This window comes from Gorilla gorilla, chromosome 16 (assembly GCF_029281585.2).
Source record: "Gorilla gorilla gorilla isolate KB3781 chromosome 16, NHGRI_mGorGor1-v2.1_pri, whole genome shotgun sequence".
Taxonomy (NCBI): domain Eukaryota; kingdom Metazoa; phylum Chordata; class Mammalia; order Primates; family Hominidae; genus Gorilla; species Gorilla gorilla.
Window position 1 is genome coordinate 84423198 of NC_073240.2, and position 20748 is coordinate 84443945.

General features: G+C 43.3%; 1 protein-coding gene across 8 annotated transcripts in view; it reads right to left on the reverse strand.

Moving 5' to 3' along the window:
- Window positions 1–20748, reverse strand: part of HOMER2 (homer scaffold protein 2) — a 147541-nt gene that overhangs the window by 49909 nt on the left and 76884 nt on the right. For all 8 annotated transcript variants that reach the window (XR_008671716.2, XM_055362833.2, XM_055362834.2 and 5 more), the window contains exon 2: window positions 1907–2063. Coding sequence is in view for 7 of the 8 variants with exons in the window: in XM_055362833.2 (XP_055218808.2) it covers window positions 1907–2063 (157 nt within the window). In the remaining variant the exon portion in view is untranslated. The remainder of the gene's footprint in view (window positions 1–1906; window positions 2064–20748) is intronic.

Here is a 20748-nt window from a genome sequence, read left to right on the forward strand (position 1 = left end):
GCAGATGAACTGGCAGAATCTATAGATAAAAGAAAGCAGGTCAGCTTGATTCACCACTGCTGTCAGAACATCCTGGAAAGAGTCCAGGCGATTCCAGCGCAGAAGCACAGAGGAGAGAAATGGTAATTACAACTGTGGCATCACTATGTCTCTCAGAAGGAAAAAAATAAAGGCACCTTTCAGATGTTCCCCCATCAAACACGAGGTGCCTACCTACTATGTGCCAGGCACTAGCACACTTCCTTACTGCTCATCAGATCACCAGATCCTGGGGATGCGCTATCATCCTACTATCATCCTGCTTGCTTAGGCAGAAAGACCAGTTCCTTCATCTCTGAAGCGGAAGGAGATAACACATTACCCGCCTGGTAGGTGTCAGGAAACTCTCCTCTACCAGCCAGGAGAAGCCTGCTCCAACCCGACAAACCAGGAACTGGTGTGCAAATAACTGGGCACCGGCCCCGGCCTACAAAGCCTCCCCAGAGGCGTGAACCTGCGCCAGGTCATTGCCTCTCCTTAGACCTCAGCTGTAAAATGAGGACTTCTGGGGTCCCTTCCTGAGGAAGAAGGGCTGTGGCAACTGGAAGGGAGAACAAGAGGATCCCAGGGTCAAGCCACCTTTATCTGCAGTTGCCAAAGTGCAGAGAAAGGGCACAAAGCAGTCACTTAGAGAACATGGGCTGAAGTGCCCTGATCTCCTGAAGAGATCGGGAGGCACCAGCAGGCTCTCGTGCCTTCCCTGGGAGAGCTTCCCTGGAGGCTTCCCCACACCTTCTGTTTGTGGAGTGTGGGGAGAAGCCTTTACCCAGGGCCCATTCTATTGCCCAGCCCCCGACTCCCCACTCCCCTGCTTCCTGTTGCATAGGAAGGCTGATCTAGAGGCAAAAGTCAGACTAGACTGCAGGTGGGAGATGAGGCAGCTACTGCAGGAGTCCAGGCAAGACTGTGATAGGACAAGAGTTATGGTCTTAAAAGAGCAGGCACGAGTGGGTGACACTTCAAAGGCAGATTCACTTGACAAACTTAAAGAAGGACTCTATGTTTCGCTTTATTAGCCCAAACGATTGGGAAATAAAAATGGAGAGGTGGTTTAGAGGACAAAAAGGGGAATTCAGCTTTAGATACACTGAATTCCAGGTGGCAGCAGATAATCCATGTAAAAAATGTACAGCAGGATGAAGACAGAAAACCAGCAGGTCTATTTTTTTTTTTTTTTTAAAGACTTGGTGATACTTCTGCTGGTATCCCTTCTTAATTCTGTTCCCATGATAATGTGGCAAAAATATCATGGGAGACAGAATAACAAAAATATATATGTATTTCAAGAAATACTCCAAAACCACTTAATAAAATTCAACTCCTATGCCTAATAACACCAAAACCCGACTAGATACAATACCCAATGCTGGCAAGAGTGCAATAACAGACACTCTCATACAGGCTGGAAGAACGAACCCTTCTGGAAAACAACCTGGCAATATGCATCAAGAGCCATAAAGTGTTAATATCTTGCCCTATAATATTCTAGGAATCTATCCTAAGGACTATTCAAAAGAAAGCAATGGTATGTGAACAACTGAGGATATTTGGTACATGAAGATGCTCATTATCTATAATAGCAAAACATTGGAAGCCACTTAAATATCCAACCACAGGGGGGAAATTAAGAGCATTATAGGCCGTCAGCAGAATTATTATACAGGCATTAAAATGTTAGTTATGAAGACAGTGGTAACAGAGAAATATTTTTCTTCCCCATTTACCATAAGTTTAAATGAAAAAAGAACATAATATGTTATACAGACATTATAACAATAACTTATGTGTTAAGATGGCAGGATTTTGGGTGCATCTTGGATGAAAGATAAGCAACTGGGGGTATTAAAATCAGCTGAGGGGGTGGTACCTTGGCTCCGTCCACACTGATGATCCGATAGCTGTTCCTTGTGACATCATAGAAGTAGGAAACGGTGACCGCCTGCTTGCTCGCAGGCATCCAGTTCTTCTTGGTGTTGGGGTCAATCTGGAAGACATGCGCTCGGGTGGTGAAGATGGGCTGTTCTCTGCAATAAGAGAGTGGGCGTGTGAGTTGAGAGAACATGACTTAATGTATAATTTATGATTTCTAGGCCACCTACTGCCCCAAAAGATTTTAAATAGCTTATAGGGAAACATACATATGCATGAAGACAATTAAAATAAAAGCAAAGAGAGAAGAAAAAAAGAGACACCAGTGAGTAGTTTTTGCAAACCACATTCCACTTAGCTGTTATCCAGAGACTGCAGGGCAATTGGTGTAATGAACAATTTGCTTAAAAGGCAACTCCTTGTTCAGTGTTTTTGAATCCCTGTCAAGTGTCCTATACTTTTTCTGACATCCTGTTGTCATTTTTAGGATTTTGGAACCTATTCACTTTTTAGAATTTTGTGACAAATTTTGGGGGATTCTGCAACAATTTTAGGATTTTCCAATCTATTTGCAGCTTAATGTTATATTTCTATTAAGTACTTCTCAAATTTGCAGTAATTTATGAATGATATAATTTTATCTTTTTTTTTTTGGATATGGAGTCTCACTCTGTTGCCCAGGCTGGAGTGCAGTGGCATGATCTCGGCTCACTGCAATCTCCGCCTCCCGGGTTCAAGCGATTCTCCTGCCTCAGCCTCCTGAGTAGCTGGGATTACAGGCGTGTGCCACTGCGCTCAGCTAATTTTTGTATTTATAGTAGAGACAGGGTTTCACTATGTTGGCCGGGCTGGTCTTGAACTCCTGACCTCGTGATCCGCCTGCCTCGGCCTCCCAAAGTGCTAGGATTATAGGCATAAGCCACTGCGCTTTTTTTTTTTTTTTAAGAGACAGTGTCTCACTGCTGCCCAGGCTGGAGCATAGTGATGCAATCATAGCTCACTGCAGCCTGGATCTCTGAGGCTCAAGCAATTCTGCCTCAGCCTCCCAAGTAGCTAGGACTACAGGCACGTGACACCACACTTGGCTAATGTTGCCGGGAGGTGGTGGGTAGAGACAGGGTCTCTCTGTGTTGCCCAGGCTAGTCTTAAACTCCTGATCTCAAGTGATCCTCCCACATTAGCCTCTCAAAGTGCTGGGATATAATCCCAGCATGAGCCATTACAGGGCATGAACCACTGCACCTGGTAATATGATAGAATTATTTTTTATCTCTGTATCTCTTCAGTCTACTTCTGGAACCATTCAACAACCTGACCAAACCTTCAAATTTGATGTTTCCAACTTATAAACCTTTTGAGTTTTATGTAGAATTCATCAAATCTATCCCTTCTGCTATTCTTGCCTCTATATTGTTGCTTTTTCACTCCACATGCCTAAAGCACTTTATGCGATTCACCAAATTTGCATATTACCTATGTTTCTTTCTGTTGAGTGGGGAATTAGATTTTGACAATACGCATTTAGAAACAAGGCAGATGAATAAAAATTGTAATGGATTTCACTGCATTTTGTATTTTAAGCTATCTACTTCCCAAAGTAATGCAAAATGGCACAGACTTATCACAAAATACATTTATTTTTGAAGAAAGCATCTTTACACAGACTGGCTCAAAAATCCTTTAAGTGTTCAAAATAAGATACAAATAGAAAAAAAGCCATCAACGTGTAAAAATAGTCCCATTGTTGCGGATCACGAGGTCAGGAGATCGAGACCATCCTGGCTAACACGGTGAAGCCCCGTCTCTACTAAAAATACAAAAAATTAGCTGGGCGTGGTGGCGGGCGCCTGTAGTCCCAGCTACTCGGGAGGCTGAGGCAGAAGAATGGCGTGAACCCGGGAGGCAGAGCTTGCAGTGAGCTGAGATCACACCACTGCACTCCAGCCTGGGCGACAGAGCAAGACTCCATCTCAAAAAAAAAAAAAAAAAAAAAAATAGTCCCATTGTTTATAAAATGCTACAGATTTAATAAATACTTATTAGAGACATAAAATTAAATCAAAAGGTAACTTAGACAATTTTTTAAATCTTTACAATGTCAAAAGAGATAAAAGAGACATAGACAAGATACAAAAAAAAAAAATCAAAGAGAAAAGAATTTGAAGTGTTCTGTCTCTAGATGGAATGATTTTAGGCGAAGCAGTCTTTGAATCCATCCTGAATGTAGAATACTCATTATTAAAATTTTAAGAATGCTCTTGAGAAACTTTTCCTAGAAAACCAATTTGCCATTTGAGCCTCATATAAGGGCTACTGAGTAACACCAGCAGCATCAACCATCAACTGCGGTTTTGAAGAAATGCAGCAATCTTCTTTATGCCTGTTTCTCCTCAGGCATGCTATTAATGCTGCTTCAATGCAGCTGTTTACAGAGGCCAGCATTCCAGAACAGAGGCTAGCAGCATTCCTTGCTCCCTGAAACTTCCCTTCTAGGTCCCCTGGAGCAGGACAAGTACCTCTGGGGCTGTGGATTACTAGGGCATTTTTATTCCCTCAACAGAGACCAAGTTCACCCACACACTCAATGCTAAACCAACACCCTTCCAGCAGCTGGGTGACAGCTGTTAGAAACAAAAGGAAGATTCTCACTGTAATTTCCCGCATCTGCTGTCAAGAGAGGCCAGCCGACAGGGAGTGTGTGCATATCAATGCAAGCCCTCATACCCCGCCCACGTGATATAATCCAGTCTGCCTTCTGGATCACCCAGCTGTGCCACTCTCAGCCCAGCACCATATTTTGCTAATCATCTAAGTACAACACCATAAAGGAAAACACTTCCACACACAGTATTCTCCTACATATGTGAAAGGAAGGAGCAATTTAAAGGGCAGTAACTACAGAACATTTTTTGAAGAATCAAATTATGCCTCATTGTCAGAGCACTAAATGGGCTGGGCTGGGGGCCCACGGGTTAGAGAAGGCCTTTCTGGGAAGGGACCCAGACTTTCAGATCTTCCCTCCTATTCCCTACATCAGAAAAGAGGGATTGGGTCTGGGTTTGGGCATGCTTAGACGGGTGTTCCCTAAATCTCCATGACAGGAATTAGCTGGTACACTTATTAAAAATACATGTTCCCAGGCCCCATCCTAGCTCCCCTTGAACCTGGCTCTCCAAAGAAGGGCCCAAGGGGCTCCATTTTTAAGAACTCCAGGTGATTTTTACTTTCAAGGAAGCTGGGGAGACATTCACATTAGATATAATCAGATGATCTAAAAAAGAAAAAAAGAAGTGGCCCCTAGAGCCAGCATCTCTACTCCAGAACAACACTGGTGACTGAATGATACAGGAAGACTCCAGAAAGTTCTCCCACAGCTGTAGAGGGGGCTGGAGGTGGGGCAACAGGGGGACCAAGAACAGGGTCTCTGGATGCAAAGGATGGGGGCAAGGGGCAAGGGGAGGCAGAGCTGTTCTGGTCAGGAAGGAGGGTGGAGATGAGTGCGGCCTGTGGTGGCCCAGCAGTAGCCTTCCGCAAGCACTCTCTGTCCCTGAGGCCTACAGGAGGGAGGAAGTGAGGAAAGCAAAGTGGAGAGACGGAGGGGAAGGCACAGGGAGCCGAGAAGATGGCAGAGCTTCCTGACCAGGCACAGGCAAAGCAGCCGGCTGTCTGCTCGGCATGATCCAGGTGTCAAAGTGAGCAGACAAGAAGGGTTCCATCTCCAAATCTGCCTGCTCAGCTCTGTGGATGGACTGAAGTCATGGTGAGCTGCCCTTGGGACCCCCAAGTAGAAATGCAACGATGTTGGAAGAACACAATGGCTCACCTGGCCACACTCTTGGTCAACATGGTCAGGCCCTCTGCAGGGCAAGTGGCTGCTCCAGTGTGGGGGGGAGGCACAGAGACCTGGGAGGGGTACTGTAGGGCATCCTGGCAGCTCCATTCTGAGGTAGTCACCATGGCAGGAAGCTATGGCCCTCCAGAGGCCAAAGACCTGCATTCCTCATCCTCGAGCCCCTGGGCAAACAGGGGAGGATTGCACGGCCAGTCTGGCAGGAAACTACCCGCCGCTCTGGGATTTCACGTGAATAACCAAGTCTGGGGGCACTGGGGAGTTCCATGCTATTCTTCTACAATCCAAAAAGTCTAACGATATTTCAAAAAAAGGCAAAAAAGAAAGGCAAGGAGAAGAAAAGCTCGTAGCTGACCTTTACTGAGTACTTAACTATTCTGCTAGGCTCGCTCTCCACTTTGAAACTGCAACAATCCTACAGGGAAGGGACTGAACAGGTGGGGAAACAGGAACTCAGAGAGGCCAGGTAACCTGACTTCGGTCATGCAGTACATGACAGGTCTGAAATTTGATGTCATTTCTTTTTTTTTTTTTTTTTTTTTTTTTAGATGAAGTCTCGCTCTGTCGCCCAGGCTGGAGTGCAGTGGCATGATCTTGGCTCACTGCAACCTCCACCTCCTGGGTTTAAGCAATTCTCTGCCTCAGCCTCCCAAGTAGCTGGGATTACAGGCGCCTGCCACCATGCCCAGCTAATTTTTGTATTTTTAGTACAGATGGGGTTTCACCATCTTGGCCAGGCTAGTCTTGAACTCCTGACCTCATGATCCACGCGCCTCGGCCTCCCAAAGTGTTGGGATTATAGGCATGAGCCACTGCACCCAGCTATTTGATGTTATTTCTAAGTGACATGGAAACCCTCCCTCTCAGCCATTATGTTATTCTCTCTTCCTATAATAATAGCTGTCTGTAGTAGGCAGCTTCAGATGTGGCTCCCGGTGACCCCCACCTCCTAGTGTTCATGCCCTTATGAAATCCCTTCCTCTTGAGTGTGGGTGAGACCTGTGACTTGCTTTTAACCAACAGAATATGGCAAAGGTGATGGGATGTCATTTGTGTAATTAAGTCACATAGGATTATGACATCTGTCTCCTACCAGACTCTCTCAATAAATTACCTTACTGGTTTTGATGAAGCAAGCTGCCATATTAGGGAGATCCACCTTACAAGGAATTGAGGAAAGACTCCAGCCAACCGCCAGACAGGAACTAAGGCCCTTAGTCCAACTCCCTTGGAGGAATGGAAATTCAGCCAACAACCACATGAGCTTGGAAGCAGATCTTTCCATATGTGAGCCTTCAGATGAGACTCCAACCCTGGTCAACACCTTGATTACAGCCTTGCAAGAGACCCTGAAGCAAAGGGCCCAACTAAGCTATACCAGACTCCAGACACACAGCAATGTGGTTTAAGATGCTATGTATGTGACAGTTTATTACGTAGCAATAGAATAGACACTGTCCTTCACAGAAAGCTTACTACACACCAAGCAAACCATACATATTCTCATTTAATCCTCCCAACAGGGCTGTGAGTGGGCAGGGCTCACCACACAGAAAATCAAAGGTCACAGGATCACTTCAGGCAAACTGAACAACAAATCTTAACACCTTTATGGGCAAAATCCAAATACAGACCTCACCACAAAATTCAGAAAAGCAGACCCTGACTTTGAAAGAGTCTTCTGCTTCACTTGAGAAAGCAAAAGAGCTAGAAGTAGGACATAGAAGTCATTTCCTCCATGTGCAAATCAACATAAATAGAAAGATTTAAGAGAATCAGAACTTTCCAACCTGCGTTTCCTTCCCAGCAGGGAAAAGCTGAAGAGAGTGTATCAGAGGACAGAAATTACCTTCATATCCAAATTTATTCTCCTTCCTTTGATGTTCAATGTTCAGAGAGTAAATTTCAAATATACTCCCATTCCTTCTTCAGTGCTTTAAATAGAAAGCAGATGTTTCCGGATGGCAGAACGCTTCTTTAGACTGACAATATAACCTACCGTTCCTTGCATAGTCTCTTTAGAGCTGAATAAACACCAATTGCTGTTCATTGAACACATTCTGGAACCTGACAGTAATTGTTCCCAAGAATAATTAGATATTCTGCGCAACATATGTATGTTTGGAATATGAAAACCACTCGGCAAAGAGGCCACTCCTGCTTTGAACAATTTCTGGCTCCATGTGAAATAATTCTGCAAAGAATTAGCATGACTACTTTTTGCAAAGAAACGAGAGAGAAATGATGTTTTAACTTATAATTCCTCACTTGCAATACTTAGCTCCACACTTTTTCTGACATAAACCTACAAAACATCAAAATTCTTATTTTTCCTACTTCTATTTGATTTGAATTAAAACAAACCCTTCAGACATTATTTTACAGTATTACAAAGTCTCGTAAGGTACCCTAATTAGTTTGTATCTCTCTTGAGTCTTAAACCCCTCCAAACACCACCTACTACACCAACCGACAGGTCTTCCTCTAGTCCAGATGGGTCACACTGTGCCTGCCCAGCTGCAAAGGCTTCCCTGGCTCTGTCCCCAACAGGACCAGCTCCCAGTGCTTTGCATGAATTACAGGCTGGCCCCTGACCACCTGGCCCTGCCCTCTCACCAGAAGGGCTTCTGCTGCTTTCCTTCTAGAACTTCTGAATCATCTGTACTTTCACACATCCCAGCCAATGCATGTGCCCATCACTGGACCCAACACATCCTCGTTTGACTGTCCCTTCATGTACTGTCATAGCATCTTGTGAAGTCTGATTTGTGCTCTGAAGACACAGGCCCTTGACTGGTCACCCATCACAAGGGACTGGAAGCATGGGCTCATATGGCCCCTGACCCACACCCTAGGTGGTCAATAGGCTACGCCAGCCAGCAGGGCCAAATCCTCAGAATCCAGAACAGAGAACTGAAGGAAAAAGGAGATGTGGACAGAAATTTTTTCTTGTACATTCTCCCATGCAAAGAATCTAACTTATAAGCATATTGGAGTTCTACTTTTATACAAAATCCACACAGTAACGTTATTCTTATTTGCAGATAATAGAATTGCACATAGAGAACACCCAAGAAAATCAACTGAAAAAGTGAGTAATCAAAATTCAGTAAGGTGGCTAGGTATAAAATCACTAATAAATAAAATCAGTAGCCTTCCTAAATACACAAACAACCAGATAGAAAATATAACAGATTGTCTGGCCAGGCAAGGTGGTTCACGCCTGTAATCCCAGCACTTTAAGAGGCCAAGGTGGGCGGATCACTTGAGGTCAGGAGTTCGAGACCAGTCTGGCCAACATGGCAAAACACATCTCTACTAAAAATGTAAAAATTAGCTGGGTGTGGTAGTGGGCACCTGTAATCCCAGCTACTTGGGAGGCTGAGGCAGGAGAATCACTTGAACCAGGGAGGCGGCGGTTGCAGGGAGCCAAGATTATGCAACTGCACTTCAGCCTGGGCAACACAGTAGGTGAGACTCCGTCTCAAAATAAAAAATATATAATAATAGATTGCCAAAAATCCCATTTACAGTAGCAACCAAAAGGATACAATTTCTTGGAGTCTATTTAGGAAGCATGCAAGATCTATGTTTAGAAAATAAAAGCAAGCCAGGTACAATTGTGTGCCCCTATAGTCCCAGCCACTCCGGAGGCTGAGGCAGGAGTATGGCTTGAGACCAGGCTCTAGTACATACTAGAATTGGGCCTATGAATTTCTAATGCATTCCAGCCTGGGCAACATAGCAAGACCCATTTTTTTAAAAACCCAAATAAATAAATACAGTAAGAACAAAAACTTCTGAGGCACAAAGAAGAAAACTTTAATAAGACATATTCTTAAATGGGAAAGCCAACACAAAGCTGTCAATTATCCCTAAATTAATATATAAATCTAACATAATAAAAATAATATTATTTTTAGAACTAGACAGGGTTATTCATTGGAAAACTCTATGTGAGGACAGCCAAAATATTCTGAAAATGAAAAGCAATGAAGAGTTTTAGCCATCTCAGATATTGAAATATATTATTATAAAGTTATAGCAAACAAGGCAGAAGGTCTTAGCAAATAAGTAGATAAATAATGGAAGAGCACAGAGTCCAGAAATAGAAGCCTAAAGAAGTGAGTGCACGACACAGGCAGTATTGCTCATTAGTGGAGACACAGAAATCCTGTTACAACAATGCACAACTACCTAGGAAGAGTCTGCATCTGCTGGACCTTAGCCAGATGTCTGTCTCCTTGCCTGGTCTGAGCCCCTTCAAGGAGGTCACAGCTGCCCAATTCTATTAAAGTTATTTTCTTCCTGCCCCCAAACTGCCCAATTAACAAACCTGATAAATTAGTGATCTGATAGAAGAAATAGTTGTCACAAATCCTCCTAGTCCTCTGACTAGGAATTCCCTTTTTGGATCACATTTACACCAGGGAATGGATGAGGCAAGTGCCCCTGATGAATGCTGACAGGCTTTATTAATGACACTACCTTATTTCCTAGAGTGTCTGACAGTTTTTAAGGAGCTTTGAACATACATTCTCCTATTGGTCCTCCTGAGATGTGAGTTTGACTAAGTTCTGGGGCTGGGTCACAGGCTGAGGGCTACCCAGAAGAGCCATCAGATCCATTCTCATGTGCTTTGGAAAAGGGTCCCGATTCTCCAAAAGGGCTGGATGGGCCCAGGGCAGTGGGTGAGGACCTGGACAGCCAGGAGGCAGACAGGCAGAGTTGTGGAGAAGCAAAGCTGAGATGGAAAACAAATAAGGGCAAAGGGGTGCAGAGGGGGAGGTAAGGCTTCTCTGAGGACGCAGGATAGGTAAACATTATGGCGGCAGGGATGAGTGAAGTGAAGGGGAAGTCTAGGACAGGGACAGAAGAGAAAATAAAACTCACTAGCAACATAGCAATGCCATCCTATGTTCAAACAGCATCCCTGAACCCCTGCACAGAAACCCCTCTCCCACCTCCACACATATATCTCCCTCCACTTCAGTCCAGAGCCCAGCAAATCTGCTAGGTTTAGCAGATAAGGGAGGAAACAGCTATTCAGGCACCAGAGGTGCACTCAGAGATCAGCAAGGGCCACTGTGTGGCACAGGAAGTGGGTGGCAGGAGATGAGGTCTCAGGGAGGGCCAAAACCAGATAGCCATGGAGCCTGAGCACCAGGCTAAGGAAATCAGTCTTTATCTTGGGGCCAGCATCTCCCTAATGTGCTCTGTGGAGCTATTTTCTCTTCCAAATACATTCCAAAAAACATACATGTAGGAAAAACATTAAAAGCATTTGGATAGTCATTCTCATAATTATCTGCTATCACCTTCAAGAAGTGTTCTCAAGCCAAGACTGCCAGGAAATAGCTTGGGGGCTGCATAATACAGCCACAACACAGGTGTATTCTTGCACTGACAAACCAGCCACTGCATGGATGGTTACTTTCTATCCACAGTATGCTGTCTATAGAAGGAATCTTGTCTCAGGATTTCAACATATATTTGTGATTTTATTCTGTAGATGGTATGGTTAACATTTATACTATAAAAATTCACCCCACCTGAATCTATCATGAACGAAGGAAGTTTTAAACAAAAAGAGTTTACGATTCACATATGAACTCCACAAGCCAAGAACTGGAAAACATCCAAGTGATTTTTTTTTTTTTTTTTTTTTGGAGACCGAGTCTCTCTCTGTCACCCAGGCTGTAATGCAGTGGTGCAATCTCGGCTCACTGCAACCTCTGCCTCCCAGGTTCAAGTGATTCTCCTGCCTCAGCTTCCTGAGTAGCTGTGACTACAGGCACCTGCCACCACGCCCGGCTAATTTTTGTATTTTTAGTAGAGACAGGGTTTCACCATATTGACCAGGCCGGTTTCAAACTCCTGACCTTGTGATCCACCCACCTCACCCTCCCAAAGTGCTGGGATTACAGGCATGAGCCACTGTGCCCAGCCAATATCCAAGTGATTTCTAAAAAACCAGGTGGTATGCTGCCCAAGTCACAGGATTAATGATTTCTGAGACAGTTGAGTTCAAGAGAGCACAAAATCTTCCCGAAGGAACAGTTTGTGTTCTTCCTTTTGCTATAACACATCCGTGTGCAAAGATTTTCATATTACACTGTAATGAAACAAATTATGGAAGACGTCATGCCATACCTGATATGAGGGTATGACTTGGAAACATTATTCTTAATATTGACTAGATACGGTTTTTTTTTTTAAAGGACTGGAAAAATAATGTTCTCAATTTTAAATAATGAGGGCTTTTATATTCATCTACAATAAAAATGAAGTTAGATGTCTACTTACATACTTTGTTCTTAAGCTGAAAATAATTTTGTTTTATTCTGTTACAAAGCATTCACACACAAATGTGAATAATCTCCCAGCAATTAATTCATCTGTGAGACGATATCTTGCTGTCCACCTAAGAGTCTGTTATATTTTATGATCGGTTGATCTTCCACTAGTGTTTCAAAATGTAAATCGTTCCATAGTAAAATAAATTTAGAAAATGCTGAGCAAAGGAGTGGCACAATCAGAACTACAATTTAGAGGGATCACTGTGGCACTTCTATTGAAGATGGGCTGAAGGGGGAAGAGACCGGAAGCTATTACTGAGGCACTTCGCAATCATCCAGGCACTTGGAGATGAGGGCCTGGCCTAGAGCGGTAGGGACCGAAGGAAGGGAGTGGGTTCCTGAGATTTCAAAATGGCGTCGGGACAATTTCCAGTTTCCAGTCCAGCACGTGAAGAGCTTGGAAGTCGCCACTCCATTTTAACAAGTAAAAGGCTGGGTGCGGTGGCTCTCGCCTGTAATCTCAACACCTTGGGAGGCCAAGGTGGGCGGATCACCTGAGGTCGGGAGTTTGACACCAGTCTGACAAACATGGAGAAACCCTGTCTCTACCAAAAATACAAAAAAATTAGCCAGGCGTGGTGGCACATGCTTGTAATCCCAGCTACTCGGGAGGCTGAGGCAGGAGAATCGCTTGAACTCGGGAGACAGAGAGGTTGCCGTTGGCCGAGATTGCGCCATTGCACTCCAGCCTGGGCAACAAGAGCGAAACTCCTCTAAACACACACACACACACACACACGGCAACAAGAGCGAAACTCCATCTAAACACACACACACACACACACACACACACACACACACACACGCCACACCCCACATCAAGTAAAAAGCTGAACAAGACTGGGCGCAGTGGCTCACGCCTTGTAATCCCAGCACTTTGCGAGGCCAGGGCGGGCAGATGGCTTGAGGCCAGGAATTCGAGACCAGCTCGCACAACATGGTGAAACCCCATCTCTACTAGAAATAGAAAAATTAGCTGGGGGCTGGGCATGGTGGCTCATGCCTGTAATCCCAACACTTTGGGAGGCCAAGGCGGGCAGATCAGTTGACGCCAGGAGTGCGAGACCAGGCTGGCCAACACAGAAAAACCCCGTTTCTACTAAAAATACAAAAATTAGCCTGGCCTGGTGGCCCACACCTGTAATCTCAGCTACTCGAGAGGCTGAGGTGGGAGGATCGCTTGGGCCCGGGAGGTGGAGGCTGCAGTGAGCCAAGATCACACTACTGCACTCCAGCCTGGGCGACAGAGTGAGACTGGCTCAAAACAAAAAAACAAAAAACACGGAAAAATCAACACCTCTTCTCCGCTCTGTCACAGAAGTGAGGTCACAGGGCAAACCACTGCCCCCAAAATTAGAGAGACAAGCAGGTACCGAGAATAACAACTTACCAGAGCAGAAAGCCATAAGCAGAGACCTCTGTGGAAATGAGTGCCAGGGCAGGAAAACCTGAACTACAATTGGGGAATTGCTGAAGACTCAGTGTGGGGTAGGTCTCAAGAGTTAAAAACTCCAGAGGGACCCAATCATGGGGGGCCTGCCCACTGTCTTCAGTTTTACTTCCAGGAGTTTTACCAGGTTTTCACAGTGAGCATCAGAGAAAAATACCCTCATGCTTGAGGCAGGGGGAGGGGAATGCAGCCATTTTAAAATACACCAGAGCACCTGTTCCTTCCTAACAAGGCCTGCCCTCAGGAGAAACTAATTTACCAGGGCCCAATCAGCTGGGGTACTATCAGCACCCAACTAAGCTAGAGGAAGGGAAATACCCAACTCCAGCCCCCTTCAACCATCCTGTCCTACCTAAGAGGAGAGAAAATAACTGAGAAGCATTGGTAAAGTTCACAGTCCAGGTGCACAAACTCACCTAAAGACTGAGACATAGTCACAGGGCTATGGAATGCTTCCCCTCCCCCGGACCTTATCACCACATTACTAAAGGCCTATTTATGCAGTCCCCTTCACCCAGGACAGCATGTCTACCTTTCACCAAAAAATTACAAAGCACACCAAAAGTAAAAAAATAAAATAAAAAATAGTTTGAAGAGACTCAACAAGTATGAAAACCTGGAGTCGTAATATGGCAGGCATGTTGGAATTATCAGACCAGGAATTTTTTTAAATGATGATTAATATGCTAAGGGCTTTGATGGAAAAAGTAGACAGCATGCAAGAACAGATGGATAATGTAAGGAGATGGAAATTCTAAGAAAGAATCAAACAGAAATGCTACAGATTAAAAACACTGTAACAGAACGAAGAGTGCCTTTGATGCGTTCATTAGTAGACAGGACAGGGCTGAGGAAAGAACCTCTCTTAGTCTTCAAGGCAGCCTTAAACTGCTTTCGGAAGGCTCAGGGATTGGAAGTTCTGAAACTTTCAAAACTAAAAAGCAAAGAGAAAAGACTGAAAAAAAAAACCCACCAAAAAACAGAATAGCCAAGAACTGTGGGAAAACTGGAAAAGGTATAAGATAGGCATAATAAAAATACTAGAAGGAGAAGAGGGAAAGAAAAATCAGAAGCAACATTTGAAGCAATGACTAAGAATTTCCCCCAGATTAACGTCAGACACCAAACCACAGATCCAGGAAGCTCAGAGAACACCCTGCAGGATAAATGCCCAGAAAAACTATACCCTAGGCATATCACATTCAAACTTCAGAAAATCAAAAATAAATTTAAAATCTTGAAAAAAGCCAGAGGAAAGAAACACCTTACCTACAAAGGAACAAAGATAAGATGACATCTAACTTCTCAGAAGCCCTGCAAGTGAGAAGAATGGAGTAAAATATATAGTGTTAAGAGAAAAAAGCACGCACCAACCTATAATTTTGTACTCTGAGAAACTATTGTTTAAAAGTGAAGGAGAAATAAGGACTCTGAGATATACAAAAATGGATGCAGTTTGTTGCTAATAGACCTGCCTTACAAGAAATGTTAAGTGTTTCAGAAAGAAGGAAAATGAGATAGGACAGAAACTTGAATCTACATAAAAAAAGAGCATCAGAGAATGAATAAGTGAAGGTAGCATAAAAACTTTTTTGTCATTCTTAATTGATCTAACAGATAACAGTATGATCAAAATAATATATTCAAATATGTATGTATATATATGCTTATATGTAAATGAAATGAATGACAGGATGATATAAGCTATGGGATGGAGGAGTTAGGATTATTTTGTTATTATAAATTACTTGTACTACCCATGAAGCAATATAGTGTTATCTGAAAGTGAGCTTGGATTCATTGTAAATGTATACTGCAAACTCTATGGCAGCCAGTAAAAAAGCGTAAAAAAAGAAGTATAATTGATATGCTAAGAAAGGAGAAGAAATAGAATCATATGAAATGCTCAACTACAACTACAAAAGGCAGAAAAAGTGTAGAAGAAAAAATTAGAACAAAGAACATGGGCAACAAATAGAAAACAGTAACAAATATGACAGATATTAATCCAATGATATCAAATCACCTTAAATGTCAATGTTCTAAACACACAAAAGACACAGATTGTTAGAATGGGTTAAAAAATAAGGCCTGACTACAAGAAATCCACTTTTTTTTTTTTTTTTTTTTTTTTTGAGATGGAGTTTTGCTCTTGTTGCCCAGGCTGGAGTGCAATGGCTCAATCTCGGCTCACTGCAACCTCCGCCTCCCGGGTTCAAGTGATTCTCCTGCCTCAGCCTCCTGAGTAGCTGGGATTACAGGCATGGGCCACCATGCCCAGCTAATTTTTTGTATTTTTAGTAGGAACGAAGTTTCTCCATGTTGGTCAGGCTGGTCTTGAACTCCCGACCTCAAATGATCCGCCCACCTTGGCTTCCCAAAGTGCTAGGATTACAGGCGTGAGCCACCGCGCCCAGCCACAAGAAACCCACTTTAAATATACAGACACATATAGATTAAAAGTAAAGGGATGGAAAAACATATACCATATAATACTAGTCAAAAGATAGCAGGAGTAGCTCTATCACTTTCAGACAGAGCAGACTTAAGAGCAAGGAAAGTTATAAGAGAGAAAGAGTCATTACCTAATAATAAAGGGGCCAATACTAAAGGAAGACATAACCTTAATGTGTATGTGCCTAACAGCAAAGTGTCAAAATACATGCCAAAACTGACAGAACTACAAGAAAAAAATTAATGAATCCACTACTATAGTTGGAAATACCAACAGCCTTCAGTTAGAGATGGACAGATCCAAAGCTGGGTGTGGTGGCTCACGCCTATAATCCCAGCACTTTGGGAGGCCAAGGCAGATGGATAACTGGAGAGTCGGGAGTTTGAGACTAGGCTGGCCAACATGGTGAAAGTCTGTCTCTACTAAAAACACAAAAAAACTAGCTGGGCATGGTGGCGGGTGCGTGCAGTCCCAACTAATCAGGAGGCTGAGGCATGAGAATCGCTTGAACCCAGGAGGCAGAGGTTGTAGCAAGCCAAGACTGTGCCACTGCACTGCAGCCTGGGCGACAGAGCCAGACCCTATCAGAAAGAAAAGAAAAGAGAAAAGAAGAGAAGAGGAAAGGAAAGAGAAAGAAAGAGAAGGAAGGAAGGAAGGAAGGAAGGAAGGAAGGAAGGAAGGAAGGAAGGAAGGAAGGAAAGAAAGAAAGAAAGAAAGAAAGAAAGAAAGAAAGAAAGAAGGAAAGAAAGAGAAAGAAAGAAAGAGAAGGAAGGAAGGAAGGAGAAAGGAAGGAAAGAAAAAGGAAAAAAAGAGAAAGAAAGCAAGAAGGAAGGAAGGAAGGAAAGAGACAGAAAGGGAGAGAAAGGGAGAAAGGGACAGATTCAAAGAAGCAGAAAATCAGTACATAGTTGAACTCAACATCACGACATCAACCAATGGGGTATAATTGGCACCTACAGACTATTGATCCAAGAAGAGTAGATTGCATGTTCTTTTTCAAAGTGACATGGAACATTCAAGATAGACCATATTCTGGGCCATAAAACACACCTCAACAAATTTAGAAGAATAGAAATTATATAATGTCTGTTTTCATACCACAATGGAATTAAACTAGAAATCAATTAATAGGAGTGGCCAAAAAGTAGAAACAACTCAAATGTTCATCAACAGATGAATGGATAACAAAATGTGGTGTATCCATATAATAGAGTATTATTTGGCAATAAAAAAGAAATAAAATACTGATACAGGCTATAACAAGGATGAACCTTGAAAACATTGTGCTCAGTGAAAGAAGGCAGTCACAAAAGGCCAGACATTCTATGATTCCATTTATATGAAATGTCCAGAATAGGCAAAAAAAACCTATGAAGACAAAGTAGATGAGTGGCTGTCCAAGCACAGGAAGCCAGGGTAGAGGAAATTAGGAGTGACTGCTAATGGATTCTGACTTTCTTTCAGGGGGAATGAAAGTGTTCTATAAAATTAGATTGTGGTGATGGTTCCAAAGTCTCTGATTACAGTAGAAAAAAAATCAATGAATGTATATTTATACAAGTGAATTGTATATTATGTGAATTATATCTCAATAAAGCTGTATTAAACTTATAGGAGGCCATTGATTCAGACTGAGCTTCTGCACTCAGTCCCAACAGACCAAACCAAAATGGAGTCACTTATACTAAAGTTCCAGGTGACCATGTCAAAACTAAGTGGTTTATCTGGTCTTTCAAGAAATCAGGACAGAGAATAGCCAAATCCACACACAGGCCAGTTTTATCTGACATGATAAGGAAGCTCCCTCCACTTTAACCTTTACAAGGACAGTAACTTTGAAACAACCCATCTGCTTTTTGTTCTTTCTTGTTTCTGCTTTCTTCAGCCCTTTTCTGTCCATACATACTCAATGTCCACATTGTAGGGTGGAATTCTCTGAATCTCTTCTGATTCTGAGGGCTGCCCAATTCAGTAATTGTTCTGTTAAATTTATTTTGTCTTAAGTTTTTCTCTTAGTCAGCTGTTTTGCTTTTTTTAAAAAAAAAAAAGATCAAACATGGAGGATGAAGGAGAAAAAAGACTCAGTGACTCTAAATTGTCTGGCTTGGGCAACTGAGAGGAGATTTTAGTCATGCTGGGTGTGCCTTGCCTGTGAACCAACTGGGAGAGATGTTGGGAAGTGAGTGGTATTTCTTTTTGGGGTGACTGCAGTGTTAGAAGACAACACCGGGGAGCCCACAGCAGCAGATGAGAAGAAATCACAGTGGATGAAACCACTCAGGGAGGGTCTGCAGAGAGAAAAGAGGAGAGGAACAACCAAACCAGGGAGGCACTCATGTCAGGGGCAAGAAAAGGTACTATCTTTGGATGAACACAGGGCCAGGAACACAGTGGGAAAGCCAGGAAAGAGTACTGGAACTCAAAGAAGTTCAAGATCATTCAGGTTGATTGATCATTCCAAAAAACCATTTGGCTATGTTGGAAGTAAATGCTCGGTGCTGCGAAGTGAAAACAGCACTCAGGCAAAAGTTTTCTCAGCAAGGCAATTTACTTCTATAGAAGGGTGCATCTCACAGATGGAGCAATGGCGAGAGCACACTCGACAAGGGAGGGGAAAGGGGTCTTCTTCCTAACGCAGTTAGTCCCTACTGCTGTGTCTTTCCCCTGTTGGCTAGGGTTGGACTGCACAGTCTAAGCTAACTCTGATTGGCTATTTTAAAGAGGACAGCGGTACAAATTGGAGTGGTGGGGTGAGTAGTTTTGACGGGAGGGACGGTTACAGAACAGGTGACTAAGGATGACTAAGGACAGAGCAGGTGACCAAGGATGACTAAGGACAGAGCAGGTGACCAAGGATGACTAAGGTCAGAGCAGGTAATAGAGGCTAGGAGGGGGTCATTTACTGAAGCTAGGGGCAAGGAGGTGTAAAGAACAAGGAAGTTAAACTTTAAAATGGAGAACAAAGAACCAGAGAGCTGAACATACTGACATATTGGTTCTTTGAAGAGGAACTCAGAACTCATTGTACTTAACAACTTTTCCACTCTTGGATTTTAAAGGAAGTTAACAGGCTAAAACCTTTGAAGAGGAATTTTACTGTATCCTACAGTTACATATCATATTAAAAGCTAACTTGTTTCAGCTGGGTGCGGTGGCTCATGCCTGTAATCCCAACACTTTGGGAGGCCGGGACAGATAGATCACCCGAGGTCAGGAGTTTGAGACCAGCCTGGCCAACATGGTGAAACCCCGTCTCTACTAAAAATACAAATTAGCCAGGCATGGTGGTGTGTGCCTGTAATCTCAGCTACTCAGGAGGCTGAGGCAGGAGAATCGCTTGAACCTGGGAGGTAGAAGTTGCAGTAAGCTGAGATCATGCTACTGCACTCCAGCATGGGCAACAGAGCAAGACTCTGTCTCAAAAAAAAAAAAAAAAAAAGCTAACTTGTTTCCCTACCTTTACTGAGAAAGGTAAAGAAAGTGACGGACATCTCAAATACACATTAAAAAGATGATACTGCCAGGTGAGGTGTCAAAGCCCCCACATTGTAAAGTGGTTGACTCGTGGGTTGGTAAGAATTTACTGACAACCATATAGGCTTGAAGAAGTTTTATAAGAAAGAAGGAACGCTGCCGAGGAGTCCAGTGGGGTGAGTCGGTGAGAGGACTGAGCACCTCATGGTGGATTTTTCCTTAGGGGTATTTATGGACCTTAAGGCAGGAGCTTGAGGGTAATTTGGACCATACTAGCCACGTAGGTCATGATAAATGATTACATCTGTAGTAATTCTGGTGCCTTAATGTCAGCAAGGGTTGCACAGTACGTTTTGGCATGGCATTCTGGAGATGTATAGAAATCCTAGTGATTTATAAATTTTGGGGGAAAGAAATCTGGAACCAGATGCCTGCTTTAGATAATAGGGAAGTGCAATTACTTCTAATTTCCCAGATAAGGAGTTTGCCTCGGAAGGCGTGTTTGATGGTCACCAGGTGGTCTTTGCTCCCTTCTAAATTCCTCAGATGGGAGTTTTTGTCTCTGGGGCCTGTTCAATGGTCACCAGGTGATTTTCGTTCTCCTCAGAAACATTCTTCATTTTGTCTCAGCAACGTAACAGTGCCTAGTTTCAAGTCTGGTTTCTGTCAGGACTCTTTCTGTCAGGGTCAAAGTTAAACAAGAGGAAGGCTGCTCCACAAAACTTTTCCGTTTCTCTTCTTAAGGAGTAAGGGAGGAAGTGGTTCAGGGCTAAGTCCCTTCAGTCTGTGTGAGGTAGGGACATTAATATAACCACCTCAAGGGTTTGTTAAGATTAAATGTGATAACGTGTGCAAAGTGCCTTTTTGCTATTAATAGCGGCCTGTTAAAGGAATGTTATGTTGATTATAGGTCTAAGACGCCACTGCAGGGAAGAGAATCCCTTTGCCACCTTAGACAGCTCAACCCGCCCAAAGAGAATCTAGCTCTCTCTCCCTATTACCATCAGCAAATTAAACAAAGAAATCTTCAAAAAGAATAACTGTGCTTTTATAACTTAAGAAAATTGTTCAAAGTTTAAAAACTTAGAAGTCTAGGACTTGTTTTTTTCCTTTACTTGCAAATTAGTTCTAGTTTTGGCAAGCTGGTTTTATGGTTCCCAGGTACCTACCCTTTCAGGTTTCCAGGTAGCAGCAAGAAGTACCCTAGTACCACTTCTAGAAGCCAGTCGTTGTAAATGTACGGCTACCACTC